At 44.1% G+C, this 14,489-nt stretch overlaps 1 protein-coding gene across 1 annotated transcript in view; it reads right to left on the bottom strand.

The window, feature by feature from the left end:
* The window catches only part of KCTD1 (potassium channel tetramerization domain containing 1), a 207,403-nt gene extending 194,564 nt beyond the window's left edge, over window positions 1–12,839 (bottom strand). The window contains exon 1 of the mRNA XM_066246696.1: window positions 12,734–12,839. Within this exon, the coding sequence (XP_066102793.1) occupies window positions 12,734–12,742 (9 nt within the window). The 5' untranslated portion in view covers window positions 12,743–12,839. The remainder of the gene's footprint in view (window positions 1–12,733) is intronic.
* Between the last annotated feature and the right edge of the window lie 1,650 nt (window positions 12,840–14,489).

The following is a 14,489-nucleotide window of genomic DNA, read 5'->3' as shown; positions in this document are numbered from 1 at the left end:
CTCTTCCCCTACTGCAGCCATGGCTCTGGTTCGAGCAAAGTTGCCCCGGGCACTGAGAAACCAAGCCTCTGGTGCTAATAGCTCAGTCACTGAGCAACCAAGCAGCGGCCCAAGGGCAGAGCATCGCAGAGTATCACCTGGTAGGGGCTTGCCGGGTGGATCCTAGTCAGGCACATGCAGGAGTCTGTCTCTGCCTCTTCGTCTCTCACTTAATAAAACAATTAAAAAAAAAAAAAAAAAAAAAAAAGGTGGTCTGGTCAAAAGGAGAATGCTGAGTAGGAGAGGTGCTCGGTGGTGAAAGTGTCCAAACTGCGTTCATGGCAGGTGGTTGCCAACAGGAAGCGGAGGGTGAAAGGTACTGAAGTTCAGCCCCATCAAGGCACCGTGAGGCAGTGCAGTCTTTCCTCACGTGTCCCAGGAATAGTAATTCTGAGAGTTCGTTGGTACAAACGGAGTAAAGGGCACTGTGGTCAACTACGTTTAGAAAACCCGAGTTAGAAAACTGATTCACATATTGCAAGGCTTCTACAAATCATTAAAAACTTAAAAAGATTTCTAAAGAGGATATAGTGTTTCCCAAATGTATTTGACGGATGAATTCTTTTTATGTCCTTCTAGGAGCACCTCATAGGTCTTCTGTTCCCTGTGAACAGAGGTTCTCAAAGTGTGGGCCAGCGGCAACAGCATCCACTGGGAACCTGTTAAAAATGCACATTCTCAGGCCCCATCCCAGACTCAGCTAATCAGAAACTCAGGGCGGAACCAGGAATCTGTTTTGATAATCACTGCAGGTGATTCTCACACATACTGAAGTTCATAAGCACTGAGCTAGACAATACTTTGGAGAAGACTGACTCCTGTTCATATCTGGGAAAGACTGTTAAGAAGTGGGCTAGCCCTGGCCGGTTGGCTCAGCGGTAGAGCGTCGGCCTAGCGTGCGGAGGACCCGGGTTCGATTCCCGGCCAGGGCACACAGGAGAAGCGCCCATTTGCTTCTCCACCCCTCCGCGCGCGCTTTCCTCTCTGTCTCTCTCTTCCCCTCCCGCAGCCAAGGCTCCATTGGAGCAGAGATGGCCCGGGCGCTGGGGATGGCTCTGTGGCCTCTGCCTCAGGCGCTAGAGTGGCTCTGGTCGCAATATGGCGACGCCCAGGATGGGCAGAGCATCGCCCCCTGGTGGGCAGAGCGTCGCCCCTGGTGGGCGTGCCGGGTGGATCCCGGTCGGGCGCATGCGGGAGTCTGTCTGACTGTCTCTCCCCGTTTCCAGCTTCAGAAAAATGAAAAAATGAAAAAAAAAAAAAAAAAAGAAGTGGGCTAAGTCATTCACGTTAATGCTGAAGTCATATAGTATGACTGCAGGAGCTGAAATGGAGAAGAAAAATGTGTACCCAATTGTAAACTTGTAGATGAAGACTGCAAAACTGAACACTAGCCTAATTAACAAATCACATCAAAATATTAATAAAATTAACTTTGAATTATTCATACTGTTAGCATGAATCAAGAACAGGCATCCTTCCAACAGACTTTGTCAAGTTGTTGGTGGGAGGGGAAAGAAAGAGAAATGGATTTGAAATTCATCCCTTTACTTTTCCCTTCCCCATCCTTTAGCAGAGTTATAAAAAGTAACTATGAGACCCTGGTTAGAGGTCGTCCCAAAGCACAGAGATTGCCGGTTTGATCCCTGGTTAGGGCATATATAGGAACAGATCAATGTTTCTCTCTCTCTCCTTTCCTCTCTCTAAAATTAATAAGCAAACAAACAAAAGGTAACTATGAGGTCAAAACATAGATGGCAGTGGAAAAAAGAAGAGACATTAGATCATATAGAAACTATATCATCAGCTCTTGAATAATCAAAGACTGACATGAAGTATCTGTATTATATATGTGGCTATACTGATTCATATTTAGAACTGACTTGAAAAGCAATTATTTATAAAGAACTTTATAAATAGGTCAGCTCAGAAGCACTTTGCCCACTTCCATAATAAATGGTTATAGCATTAACAAATTTATCAAAAGGTATAGTTTTCAAGTGTTAAAAAGTGTATCTGTCCTACTCCTTAGCAGACTAATTTGGAAATGTGTTTATCATACAATTATAGTTTGCAGAAGAGCTGTTATAGAGAAATCAGAGATATAAATGCTTCAACTACACAATGAAAAAATAGCGTGACTCTAAAAGGAATCTGCATGCACGCTTTCAAAAGTAAAATCTGAATCTAAGTCTAAATCTTAAAATGCATTTTGACTCAGAATTTTCTTTAACAGGGGAAAAGAAACAAAGAGGGCCCATTAAACAATTATGTGTAGCTAAATGGCTGAGCATCTTAAAGTGCTTTAGCTGGAAATATTCTTAGTTGTTAATGCATTTAGACATAAAGACATGTCAGAAATGAAAGAATGACATTGTGCCAAGATTTGCATGAGCACAAAAGCTTAACTGGAAGAAAAGAAACAACAAGAAGTGTCCCTGATTTCTTAAGGTGGAAGTTTGTAGAACTTCCATTCGGTCTTTCACTTACTGAGCCCCAGTTCATTGTCCAGTAACATACGTGACTGGCAGGTACCATCATGAACTCCTGTGATTATTTCCACTAAGTGGGGACAAATGACTCTGGAAGTAGGTTTAGGACTTGTTTTTCCCATAGAAAACCACCTGCAGTTCTTATATAGTGAGTTTGACTTGTGTACCTTAGAATGATTCATTTCTCAGAGACTTTGGATCTTTGAAATACAGTTACTGTCAGCCACTGAGGAAGACTTCATTCTGACACTCTGCCCCTCATTTAGAGAGTCGTCTCTTCTCTCAAACCTCACTTGGGCAGAATGAAGAAAGTAGGTTCCAAAGTCATTCGATTCTAGATTCTAAAGCCTGCCTTCTGTCCCACATTCAGAATGGCGTTTTTAGCCAGAGAGATGCGGCGTTAGTTCACATTGCAAGTGGATTCTTCCAGTTTTGTGAGTTCCTGGCTGTACTGAGCTGGCCTTCTGTCCTAGAGGAAGGCAGTGGGCAGTTAGCAAAGCACCTGGCTCTTCCTGCCTCCTCATTAAATGATGAGTGATGACGCTCAGAAGAGGAAAGCAGTGCTAAAGGAGTGAGACCAACCCCAGGTTTTGCGGGCCATTCACCATTTCTGATAATGGTTCTGGGGCTATAAATGGAGGGGGGGGGGGACAAAAGTAGGTTTGCAGTAGCTCATATGGAAAAAAAAGTACAATAATGAGTAAATAATAATACAAGAATAAACTGTTTAATGTACTTATAACTGTAAATCTACTTTTGCCCAACCCTGTATCTAAGAGCCTTGATGTAAATTTTAAATGATAAGAAGATATTTCACATTTTCACATACTTTATCTTCTACAATTGGAACATAACCTCCGTATACTGGATTCTCACTGATGATTTCTCTTATCTCTACATCACTATGGCAGTTACAGGGACTCGCAATTTAGTACTTGAATATATCAGAGTCTTGATATTAATTTGTTTTCCTGAGCTTCCTACAGAGTGGGGCAGAGTAAATAATTTTTTCTCCACTTGATAGGATAGGGAAAGTAAAAGCTCCCACCTTTAGGGTGGCTGAGCATTTGAGAGGGGCTAACATATGTGAATTTCCTAGCACAAGGAAGTGCCCGATACTTACCAGTTATGTAACAATCATTATTAATAAGAGGGTTAAGGGCACAGGCTCTGAAGGCAGAACCCACTGTTCATATCCTGGTTCCATCACTCATCAATATGTGACCCTAGGCATGTTAGAGGGTCTCTCTGTGCCTCGATTTCTTCCTCTCAGAAATGAGCATACCAATAAAAAATAATATATTGTAAACTCCTTAAAAAAAAACACAGCCTGGCACTATACTAAAGCAGTGTCATGTGTTATGCTTTTAATTCTCACAACAACCTTCTAATGTGGTTGTCATTAACTCTATTCTTACAGACAGTGAAGCCAAGGTTTAGGGTCACACAGCTCATAGTTGGGCCACAGTTCCAAGCCACTGGAAGACCAAGCTCATTTCACTACCCAACACGAGAGGGCTACAGATGGGTCTTTAGTTGCACACGGCACTGTTTCATTCCCTGGCATCACGTGCTTGCCTAAAATAGGTTATCATGTTTACCAGCACTCCTGATTTCTAACTGGCATCAAGTGCTCTCCACCCAGAGCGTGAGGTAGCCTCCTAGATCCAGGAGGTTACGAGTACTTTCTTCTGTTGATGTGCTGAAGCCCACAGGAAAACATACCTCTTACTTATGGTTTGTATGTCTGGAAACTGTCAGGAAGTGGATTCTAACAGACCACAGTGACTGCTTTCTCTCCCCACCCTGCCCCACAACACATGGGGAAAAGGGTGACTCCCAGGTGTGGATTCCTTCAGCTGTCCATGTTGAACCTCAGTTGTTTCTGCAAAGGAGCCGGGGGAGGTAGGTGGGTTTAAAGTTGGCTCAGACTTCCTTTTCAACCGAGGGTGGGGCATTGGTGAGAAACTGAAGAGAAAGACCAGAGGCTATTCCCAGAATTTGTCAGTGAATGTATACCGCTGCCATCTGCTGGATGGAATGGGTATCGGTCCTGTTCCAGTGTTTCTGGGCTGTGAAATAACCAAATTCACTGATGCCCACTGTGGTTTCAGAACCCAGTGGTTTCATCATTTGTCAGCATCAGTCCTCAATGCCTACAGTTTTTTGGAAATCTCAGGACAACTGTGCAGAAGAGGACCTTCATGTGAGTAATCGAAAGATAAACTGATGACATCTCTGAAGCAACATCACATTTAACATCAATAGTTCCCCAGATTAAATTTGGTTTGTTCCCAAGCATTTGATCTAATTGGTTAGGAAAAGCCCATAACCATCAGGCAAGGGCATCTGGAAGAACTTAGGCCCTCTTGTTAATGGCAAAAAGTACTTACAGGGAAGTGAAATCACCATCTGGCTTTCTCCTGTGTGCTCTGAAATTCTGTGTTCATGTATCCAATAATTATTTATTGACTAAACACTTATCCCATGAGCCAGGCACTGTATTATGAACTGAGGAAGCAAAGATGAATAAAGTCCCTGCCATTATTATATGTCTGTTTGTCGAGTGCTTGCTAGGTGCCAGGTGTCTATATCCCATGACATCTCACTTAATTCTCAGAATCTATGTAATTCTCACTCGGATCTGTTATTATCTCACTTATAATGATCTCATATTATTATCTCATTTATAGTGACTATCTCATTTACAGTTGAGAAAACTGAAGCTTAGAGAGCTTACATAATTTACCTAAGCTAATAGTTAGAGCTGCATGGCTCTGAATATGGGGTAGGTATTAGGGGTGAAGTAGATGGAGGAGAGAAGTGTTGGCAACCTGGACCAATGTACTCCCTGCCCAAAGCCCCCACATAGAGAGTTTGACCTTTTGTTTTACACACATTTTCTGTATGTACATTAGCCACAATTTCCCAACAAAGAGAAAGTGCTACAAAACAGTAAGTGATCGAGCATTGGATTTATCAGGAAGAATATCCCTTCCTCTAGCAAGCATTTGAAATCTATCTAGTTAACATTCTCTTCAGTTCATAACTTTTCTGAACAGCAGCCTCGGTGTCGGCAGCAGAGCCTGAACTGTTGTCAGCTCTCGTTGGATGGAAAACAAACCCGTATTTCAGTCAGCATGACAGAGTGTGTGTGAGTGAATGATTTGCTCAGCAAGAGCCTGAGAACAATTCAGATGTCTGATTGCAACAATCTCAAACTGCTTTTTATTTTTTTCTTCTTCTCTTGGTATGAGTTGGGTGCAGATGCTGATGGGAGATAGGTGTTGACGAGGGAACAGAAGGGAAGGGGGAGGAGAGAGGGGAGGATGAATGGCAGCTGGTGGCAGAGAAAGCCACCACGTGTCAGGTGCCTATCAAAAGTGCTCAGATCGTACCTACTGGACATTAAGAGCTAGGAATGCAGGGGTGAAGACAGTATAGTGTGTAGAGAATGGAGTCGGCCTGCTGGTTAGGCCTTTGGTCTGCCACTAGCCTAATCTTTGACATTAGACAAGTCATATAACCTTCCTAATCTTTAGTTCTTCTACCGGGAAGATGGGGTTACCTTGCAGTGTTGTTTTTGGGGTTCACAGTGAGGTAATCCAGACTAGATTCTACTACTTGTAGCTGGAGCCAGAAATTCACATGGGTCTTTTTAAAAAATGCCCTTCAAGGTAGCTGGATGCTCCTTATTTGCACGTTTGTCATACATACTCTTGTTTTTCCTCTCAATAGTACTGTAAGGCAGGTTGCAGAGATATAATCATTCCCATATTTACAAAAGAAAGGTGACTTGGTTAAAATGAAGAAGTTTTTCCAACTAGAGCCTGCATGAAGAACCACCAAGAAAAGTATCCTATGGAACTGAATACATGTATCAAACCCCTCGGCAGAGAGTAATAGTCAAATTGTTTCCTGGAAATAACTGAAACTGCATTTCTTGGAAGGAGTTCCAACCCAGTTTCCTGGAAGGAGTGCGGCAGCCAGAGAGGGGAAAGTGATCATAAAACAGGGCAGGTTTCTCTCTCTGAACTTCTCTTCCTAAGACGTTTTGGCGTTGAGAGAAAACCTGAATGCCTAATTTTAGGTTATTTTAAAATTATTCCACAGTTCATCAGCAATGTTATTTGGGTGATGAGTAACACGTTTATTGGGCAAAACACTATTTCTTGGTGTAGTTATACACGTTTGTGAAGCCAGACAAGAGGAAATGGGTTTCAGAAAAATAACAGCAAATGGAATGAATAGACAAGGTTTTAGAAATACCAAAAACCAATGTCATCTTAATAAAAGTATGAAAATGTTGCACTGAGACAACCCCAAGGATCAGTACAAAGTTAGAGACATGTGAGGGACAAATGCACTAAAATCGGACCGGGGAGGAAGCAGAGCTGAGCCAACTCAAGTCAGACCTAAGGACCTTGACCATGTCAGGTCCTGAAAAGTTCTTTCGGTGAGTGATTTGCAGTAATTGTGCCAATTATTTGTATGTAAATTGCCTTTTTAAAAGCATAGTTGAGCAGTTACTTTTCATAGTTATTGAATATGTTTATAATATTTTTAAGCCCAATTAATTTGCACTACAAGCACAGACTTGATTTTATTTCAGAAGGTTAAACACAGGTCTGTTCAAATGATGAACTCTAGCTTAGCTGCATTGGCATTAGTGAAACAGCATGGTGTAGTTCATAAATGAAAAGGCATCGTGTCTGACACACTGAAGGGGCTCCACCCACGAATGGGAAGCCCTAGGGATGAAAGAATGACCTTGGTTTCCCTGTGAATTTCCTTGTGAGTTCAGTTACACAGGATGTGTTGGTCAAATAAGTTTTTAAATATGATATATATGTTTGCTTGCTTATAGTTTGTATTGGGTGTGAAGGACAGGCTGTAAGCAGGCAGGGTGGTTATAGCCTAAGGCTTAGTTTTAAGACTAAGCTTTTCCCCCACACCCTCAACTGTAGCATGATGTGGGGTGGTATACTCTCATGAGGAATCCCATTATGCCTCAGATAAGTGACTTTGTATCAGACTTCCTTGTTTTTATATTGGATTAAAGGTTTTAATTTCTACACTATAAAATGGGGCAGACCAGGAGCTTGCTCTCTCTCAGTTCCTGAGATTAGCATTAGAGAGGAAAGCAGAGAAAGGCCACGTGGAGGAGAGGAGAAGCAGCCAAGATGGCGGAGATCTGAAGGTGAAGCCAGTTTGTGCAGAGTTTATGCAGAGAGAAGGAGATGGGTAACAGAGGTGAATAAGGTTGGTGAGGTACAAACCTTTGATCCTAGGAAAACTCGGATAAGTCAGTGGCTTTGGGAGCCCTGAATGGAAAGGGAAGTGTTTTCCCACTGTGTATATTTCTTGCCCACTGGGTGCAAGCTAGGATTAAAGCTAATGGCCTACCAGTTCTTGGCTCCATTGTTTTATTACCATCTGCCTGAATCAAATGCGAACTTGCATGGGCCAGGCGGCTGTGATAGTGGCCGTGGCTACTGGCTTTACAGAATGCAAATAAGGTTTATTGTCACTGGTACTCCTTCTGGCTACTAGAAATGAAGTAAAAGGTACAAAATCTACCCAGTCTTCAGAAGTCTAGTGTCCATTTGGTTAATAAGACAGAAACCTAGGTAGGCACATCCACTGGACATCTCTCTCCTTGTTTGCCTATAACTAATCCTTTACTATGTCCTGTCATTTACCTTCTAAATAGATGTCAGATTCTTCCATTCTTCTGTTTCCCCTGCTTTCCCACTACCCTAATCTCAACTTTATCTTCTCTTCCCTGGATGACTATAATAGCCTTCCAAGGGCTATGCTTCCAGTGACTCTTGTTCTCTCCATTGATTGGCCAGTGACACCACAATTATCTTTTCAAGACACAAATCTGATTATGTCACTGCTGCCCCCTTTTCCGCCCTCCTGACCCACCCCTTCTCACTGCTCTTAGGGGTAAGACCAGGGGCCAGTCCCAGGAGGCTGCTCTTTCATGCTTGCACCCCCCACCTCCTCAACTCTGGCTAGTTAACCCCTGAGATCCTCTCCCTTTCCCATGCTTCTCCTGACTTGGCAAATGCTGTTTCCTCTTCCTTCTGCCTGGAACTTACTCCTTAATTTCTCTCTTCTTCTGCCTATAACCTTAAATCTCATCCTTCGGAACTCTAACCCCAGTCTTAGCCATTTTGCTCCTCTTTAGTTAATGTTAACAGAGTCCCATGATCCTTTTTCTTCAAAGTGCTAATCCTTGTTTGTGTATTCAACTGGCTTTATCTATGCCTGTCTCCGGATTTAAATCATGAACACGGAGAGACTGGGGGATTCAGAATGCTTTTTCTAGCCACTGTGTCTCTGGTATCTAGCACAATGCTTGCTCACAGCAGGCACAAATAAAGATTTGCTGACTGAATGAATGAACTTAATGAATATTGGTTTGTTATTCTTAAAGGATAACTTCTGTTTTGTTTTCTGCTTGATTTTCTCAAATCCAACTCATCAACAAACATAACGTGACTTACATCTTAGTACGTTTTTATGAATGAAAAGCCAGAGCACTATTAGTGTCCAGGAAAAAGAACTGTTCCTCACTTCTGCATGAGTAAGCTATTAAAATAAGCATACATGCCTGCATCTGAAAATTTCATTTTTATTCCCAAGAAGGTTCATTCTAAAGATAGAGAAAATAAATGCCCCATTTGCTTAGGAAGTTATAAATGTCAGTCCCCCAGAAAGTTCAGAAATACAGTTTAAGATTCAACTAAATAAAAGCCTTGGTGAACTGATGGTTCACAAACAAATCAGTATCCTTTGAATGACTCAAAAGCAATGTAAACTTAAAAAAAGATCTTAGCAGAAAATATCACATTCCAGAACCAGAAAACAATCATTCTGGTTTTAGAAATGTCAAGACAAGAAAGCAACTTACTGCAAAATCCAGAGCTGAAAAGAACTTTAATATTCAGAAAGTTCTCTGATATCATACATCTTTCACTAATTACTTTTACATTTAAAAACAGATTGCTTTGGATAAATAACTGTATGCCAAAAGGCCCATAATGTTACTTAACAAATTGAATAATATATTTTCATTATCATTTAGTAGAAATCTTATTGCTGTTACTTTACTAGTATTTAGTATAATTTGTACTGTAATTACTGAATAGTCTCCAAAATGAGTACTTCATATCAGACTAATCTGAATGGTTGGTCAGTAAATCACTATTATTTCAATTACCATGAACCAAGTTATCATTGCGCAAACCTACCACATAAGCTCTGGCAAAGGATTATAAATACGAAAATCTTACAGCTGGAAGAGAGACCTCTAGTGTGTGTTAGAGAACTTTATATTGTGCTTTGGGCATAATTAATACAGCAAAATCACAGCAGTCATTTTCAGTACTCTGGTGGGAGATTTTTTTTCTTGTGCCAACTATCATTCATGCCCAATTCACTTCAAATATCTTCTCAACAAACGTCTAATATTTTGCTTATCTAGTTATTTTCTTTTTATAAACACATAGTCTAAACCAATGAAGTTTTTGCCATAATGCAAAGTTTCAAAATTCAGTGGTCACCTTTGCAACCTAACTGGTACCCATTAAGCCTAATGTTATTTTAACAATTGCTATCACTTCTTTCCATTGAAGCAGCAGCAGGACTCCTGAGCCAACTGGTGCAATGGGTAAGCAGTCTCCTGAACACCAGCCCCTCACGGTAAGCCAAATGCCACACAAATATGTCCTTACAAATATGTGTGTAAACACACAAATATGTGTTTACAAGGACTAGATCGGCACCTTACCCATTTCCCAGTATACAAATGAATCCACTAAAACTTCAAATTCACCAAGGTTAGCTCTTAGTTTCCACAGATTCCCGTCTATGTAGGTAAATTCCTTGATGTAAATTCAGACATAATGATTCATTCTATGGCATCAGCCTCAGCCTTTAAAAACCCTTTATTTTCTTCTTTTCCACATTAAAAACACATCTGAATACACAGAGACACTGTTTCTCTAAAAACACGCACACATACCCACAAAACAGGAGGTCTCTTAAGGAGTCTACTGCTGAGAAGGTAAAAGCATTTTGCTCATTTTTAATTTGCTAAAACAATCCAAGCATGCTTGGTACCCAGAGGGTATTCTCAAATAAACTTGTATCTCTAGCTGCCAGCTTAGTTGATTGAAAACAGAAGGCAAACGTTTCTTAAAGAATGAGTATGTTAAACTGTTATGTCTCTCCCAGTTCCACCAAGGATACACACATACACACACACACACACACGCGCGCGCGCACACACACACACAATCGCGCGCACACACGAGTCAACGATTTGCTTGAAAGCAGCCAATTCTAGCATTTGTACCAAATTACTTCTGCCTACTGCCGTGCACCTCTTAGCCAGGGCCACTGGCATACTGGACAGTTCCTGCGTGCTGTTCTCCACGCACAAAGCCGACAGCCCCATTTCCAAGTTCGCTTAGTTGGCTCCCGCCCAGCCGGTCCCCGAAGCACAGTCACGGTGAAAACGGTTTGGTCCCAGAAAACCATTTCCACGATAGTGCAAGTGTTCGAAAGCACAAAGGCAGACACGGTCGACCCGCTCTAGCTAAGAAGTTGCAGTACTCGGGCGGCTGTGGGGAGCAAGTGTCCAAGTAAGGGAGTCCTGCACCACAGGTCTGGTTTCCTCTTCCTGGATGTTTTGGGGGATCGGCCGCACTTTAAAGCGAATTCACCAGAACGCGCCCCTCACCCCGTTGTGTTTCCAGGAGGCGCGGGCTCTTATTTTCCAGCCAGGTCCCTCTTGGGGTCGGGAGAGGAAACACACTTCACGTTTCAATCAAGAGGGGCGGCGGGACCGAGGTGAGGGTAGGAGAGAGGTCAGAAAGAAGCTAAACTGCATCCCTCCCGCCCACCTCTGTGCCCAAGCGCTGTTTCAGACGGCGGAGACGGGTGGCGGCCAGGAAACTGTCCCTTTAAGGAATCCTTGGCCGCCAGAAGGGGAGGGAAGGATGCGGGCTCCGGCCTCGGCTCTGCAGGCACCGCGGAGTGGAGGCGAGCACAGCGAAGCCACAGCCATTACCTGCAGCGCTCCCATCCTTTCCCCACCCCGGGACCCCCTCCCCCGTCCCCGCCTCCTAAGGAGACTTCTAATTCTGAGCATGTGCCTTGCCCTTTATCTGGGAAGGAGGTGGGGAAGAAGAGGAATGAGAGCTTTTTAAAAATAAATGAAACGTTTGCATCTAAAGGGGGGGAGCTGGAAAAGGGAGGGGGGTTGTGGGTGGGGGCTTTAAAGACAGCCGGCTGGGCGGAGGCGGTGAAGCCGGATCAGCTCGGCCGGAGACGGACGGCGGGCAGCGCTGGGCACCGGGCGCCGCTCACAAAGGGGAGCGGCGCGGTCCGGCCCGAGCAAAGGGGAAGAGAAAACAGCCTCGGGGCCCAATCCGCTCGGCAGCCACAATGGCGTCTTTCACGGGGCGTCCGGGGGCGCCACGGAGGCTGCCTAAGAGCAGGGGCGGCGGTCCCCTCTCCACCCCCCGTGGGAGCGGAGCCCCGGGGGTCGCCGCCCCTGCGCGCCCAGCACAGCGGAGCGCTGGGCTGGGGGCGCTCCGGCCGGGGGCGGCGGCGGCGGCGGCGGCGGCGGGTCGGGGCCCGCGGCGCTGGGAGGCTCCCGGCGAGGCTGGCTTTCAGACGCCGAGCTCCGCGCGGGGAAGAAAGGGACGCGCGCGGTTCCGGCGAGGAGGGAGGGGGGAGAGGAGGGCGGGGGGAGAGCCGCTGCAAAGCCGCCGCCCGGGAGGCTGGCGCGCTAGCTGCGGGCGGGCGGCGCTGGCACAGGCTCCGAAAGCGGCCGCTGCTCCTCTCCGAGTTCCCGAACCGGGCCCGGAGATCCGGAAGCCCGGCCCCCGGTCTCCGGCTCCGGCCCCCGCCGGCTGCGCCTGCCCCTGCTGCCCGCTCCGCCTCCCTCGCACCCGCTCCCACTCGAGGAAGAAAGCCGAGAACCGGCAGGAGCAGCCCCGGAGGAGCCGGCCGCCAGCCCGAGCGGATCCCGAGCCGCGGCGGCGGCGGCGGCGGCGGGCTGTGTGTGTGCGAGTGTGCCGCGCTCTCGCCCCATGCCTGGCACATGCGTAAAAGCGAGTTGCGCCCAAAGTCCCAGCCATACCCTCCTTAGCAAATAATAACAAACCCAAACCGTCAGATCTTACCTGAAACATTGAAGCACAAAGTCTCTCTCCAAGTCCCCTTTTCCTTTTCCTCTCCCCCCTTTTCCGATTTCTCTCCCAGCGATCTGCTCGGCTCGCCACACCAGAGAGAAATGCAATAGCTTGGCTAAGGTAGACAGAACAAAATACAGAGAAGAGTTGCTCCAGGGCTTTGAAACCCCTCAAGGCAAGGATCAGGATACAATTAGCTCATGCCTCTACCTCCAGTCTAAATCAATCTCCAAAATAAAACTTAAATCAAATTAACTGATCACAGAGCAGACAATTGATCTCCTTCAAAAATAAAGGTCTACACATACGTATAGATAAATATACATATAGAAATTTTTTTTCCAGATTTTTTTTGGTGGAAAAACAGTCTTATTCCAGCCTCTAACTTGCTTTTTACCCTCCTCTTGCACAGAAAAGCTGATTTTAATCGTTGTGATTAGTTTTGATGTAACGTTTCCGCGGGCGATTTCTGCAAATGGATGGAGTGTTTCTTTGCCAAAAGAGGGAAAAGCAGCAGATGATGATAATTATAAGGATTGTTGGTTGTTTCTTTTTATTTGTGTTTAGGGCTCTCTCTTCACTTTCTCAAGTTGACCTGACATTGCTGTTACACTAAGGTCGCGCAACTTGTTGAGGAGGATCGCCGCCCTGTCTGATCAAAGGATAGGTGATAATTTGGCAATAGAGCAGCACATTTTTGGTTCCTTTGGCGACATAACATCCCAAATGACGTGGATAAAAATAAGCACATGCAATCTGCTTTGCCCCAATCAAGTCTGAATCAGCGCCTGGGGGTGATACACAAACTCATTTCAAATGTTCAACCATGCAGAATTGCAAAAAGATTGAAGGAGTTATACTGCCCTTTTTTTTTTTTTTTTTTTTGAAATAGCTAAATTAAAGACAACAAAACCTACATTAGGTGTAGCCAAGGATCTACAATTTAGGTTTATTTAATCAATCTTCTGAACATCCCTCCCTGCTTCCTTCTCTTTGCTTCTCTCCACCTGGTATCTTTTATAGGGGGGGTTGTATAATTCCATTATTTGACGGAAGTGCTCCACAGAGCTAAAGAGACTGTAACATAAACACATTTCCCCAGATTGCTACTCCAGTTCTGACCTCCCCCACTCCTCATCACTTCTGCTTTCTGTCTAGGTCTTTGTTCAAAGAGATTGTGCCTGAGCCAGTTGTTATCTTAATTCTTTTTAGTTAAGAGTGGGATGTTTGGTTGTAACTCAAGGGTCACCTCCCATTAGTGTTATATCCTTGCAGGATACTTTTTGAAATGGTATGTTTTTTGAGCACTTCACAGTTCATTAATTCAAAGACTTTGCTGACATCTCTTCTGAAAAAGACCAGCCTGTAAGGCCAAGATACTAAAAAAAGAAAAGGAAAGAAAAAAAAATAATAACCGTGACTAGAACCAGGCATGTCCTGTGAATACCTGCAATTGGTAGCATTTCACAGGAGTATTTTTTTAACCATCATTTTACCTTTAAGGTAAGCAACTTCTGCAATACCAGCAGAAGAGGAAAGGGCCAAACTTTTTAAAAAATGTAATCAATTAGGTCAGTGCTATAATGACATGAGAGATCAATGTCATAATAAGAATCAGGGGTGTTGGTAGATTACAAAATCATAAATTCATATCACAAAGGTATCTGCTTTGAAAATATTCGTCTTCTATAGGAAAAAAAAGAATGGCTTATAAAAGAAGACAAAACAAAATTATGTTATTCTTTGC

The sequence above is a fragment of the Saccopteryx bilineata genome, chromosome 11 (assembly GCF_036850765.1).
Source record: "Saccopteryx bilineata isolate mSacBil1 chromosome 11, mSacBil1_pri_phased_curated, whole genome shotgun sequence".
Taxonomy (NCBI): domain Eukaryota; kingdom Metazoa; phylum Chordata; class Mammalia; order Chiroptera; family Emballonuridae; genus Saccopteryx; species Saccopteryx bilineata.
This window is presented reverse-complemented; position numbering and strand designations above follow the sequence as displayed.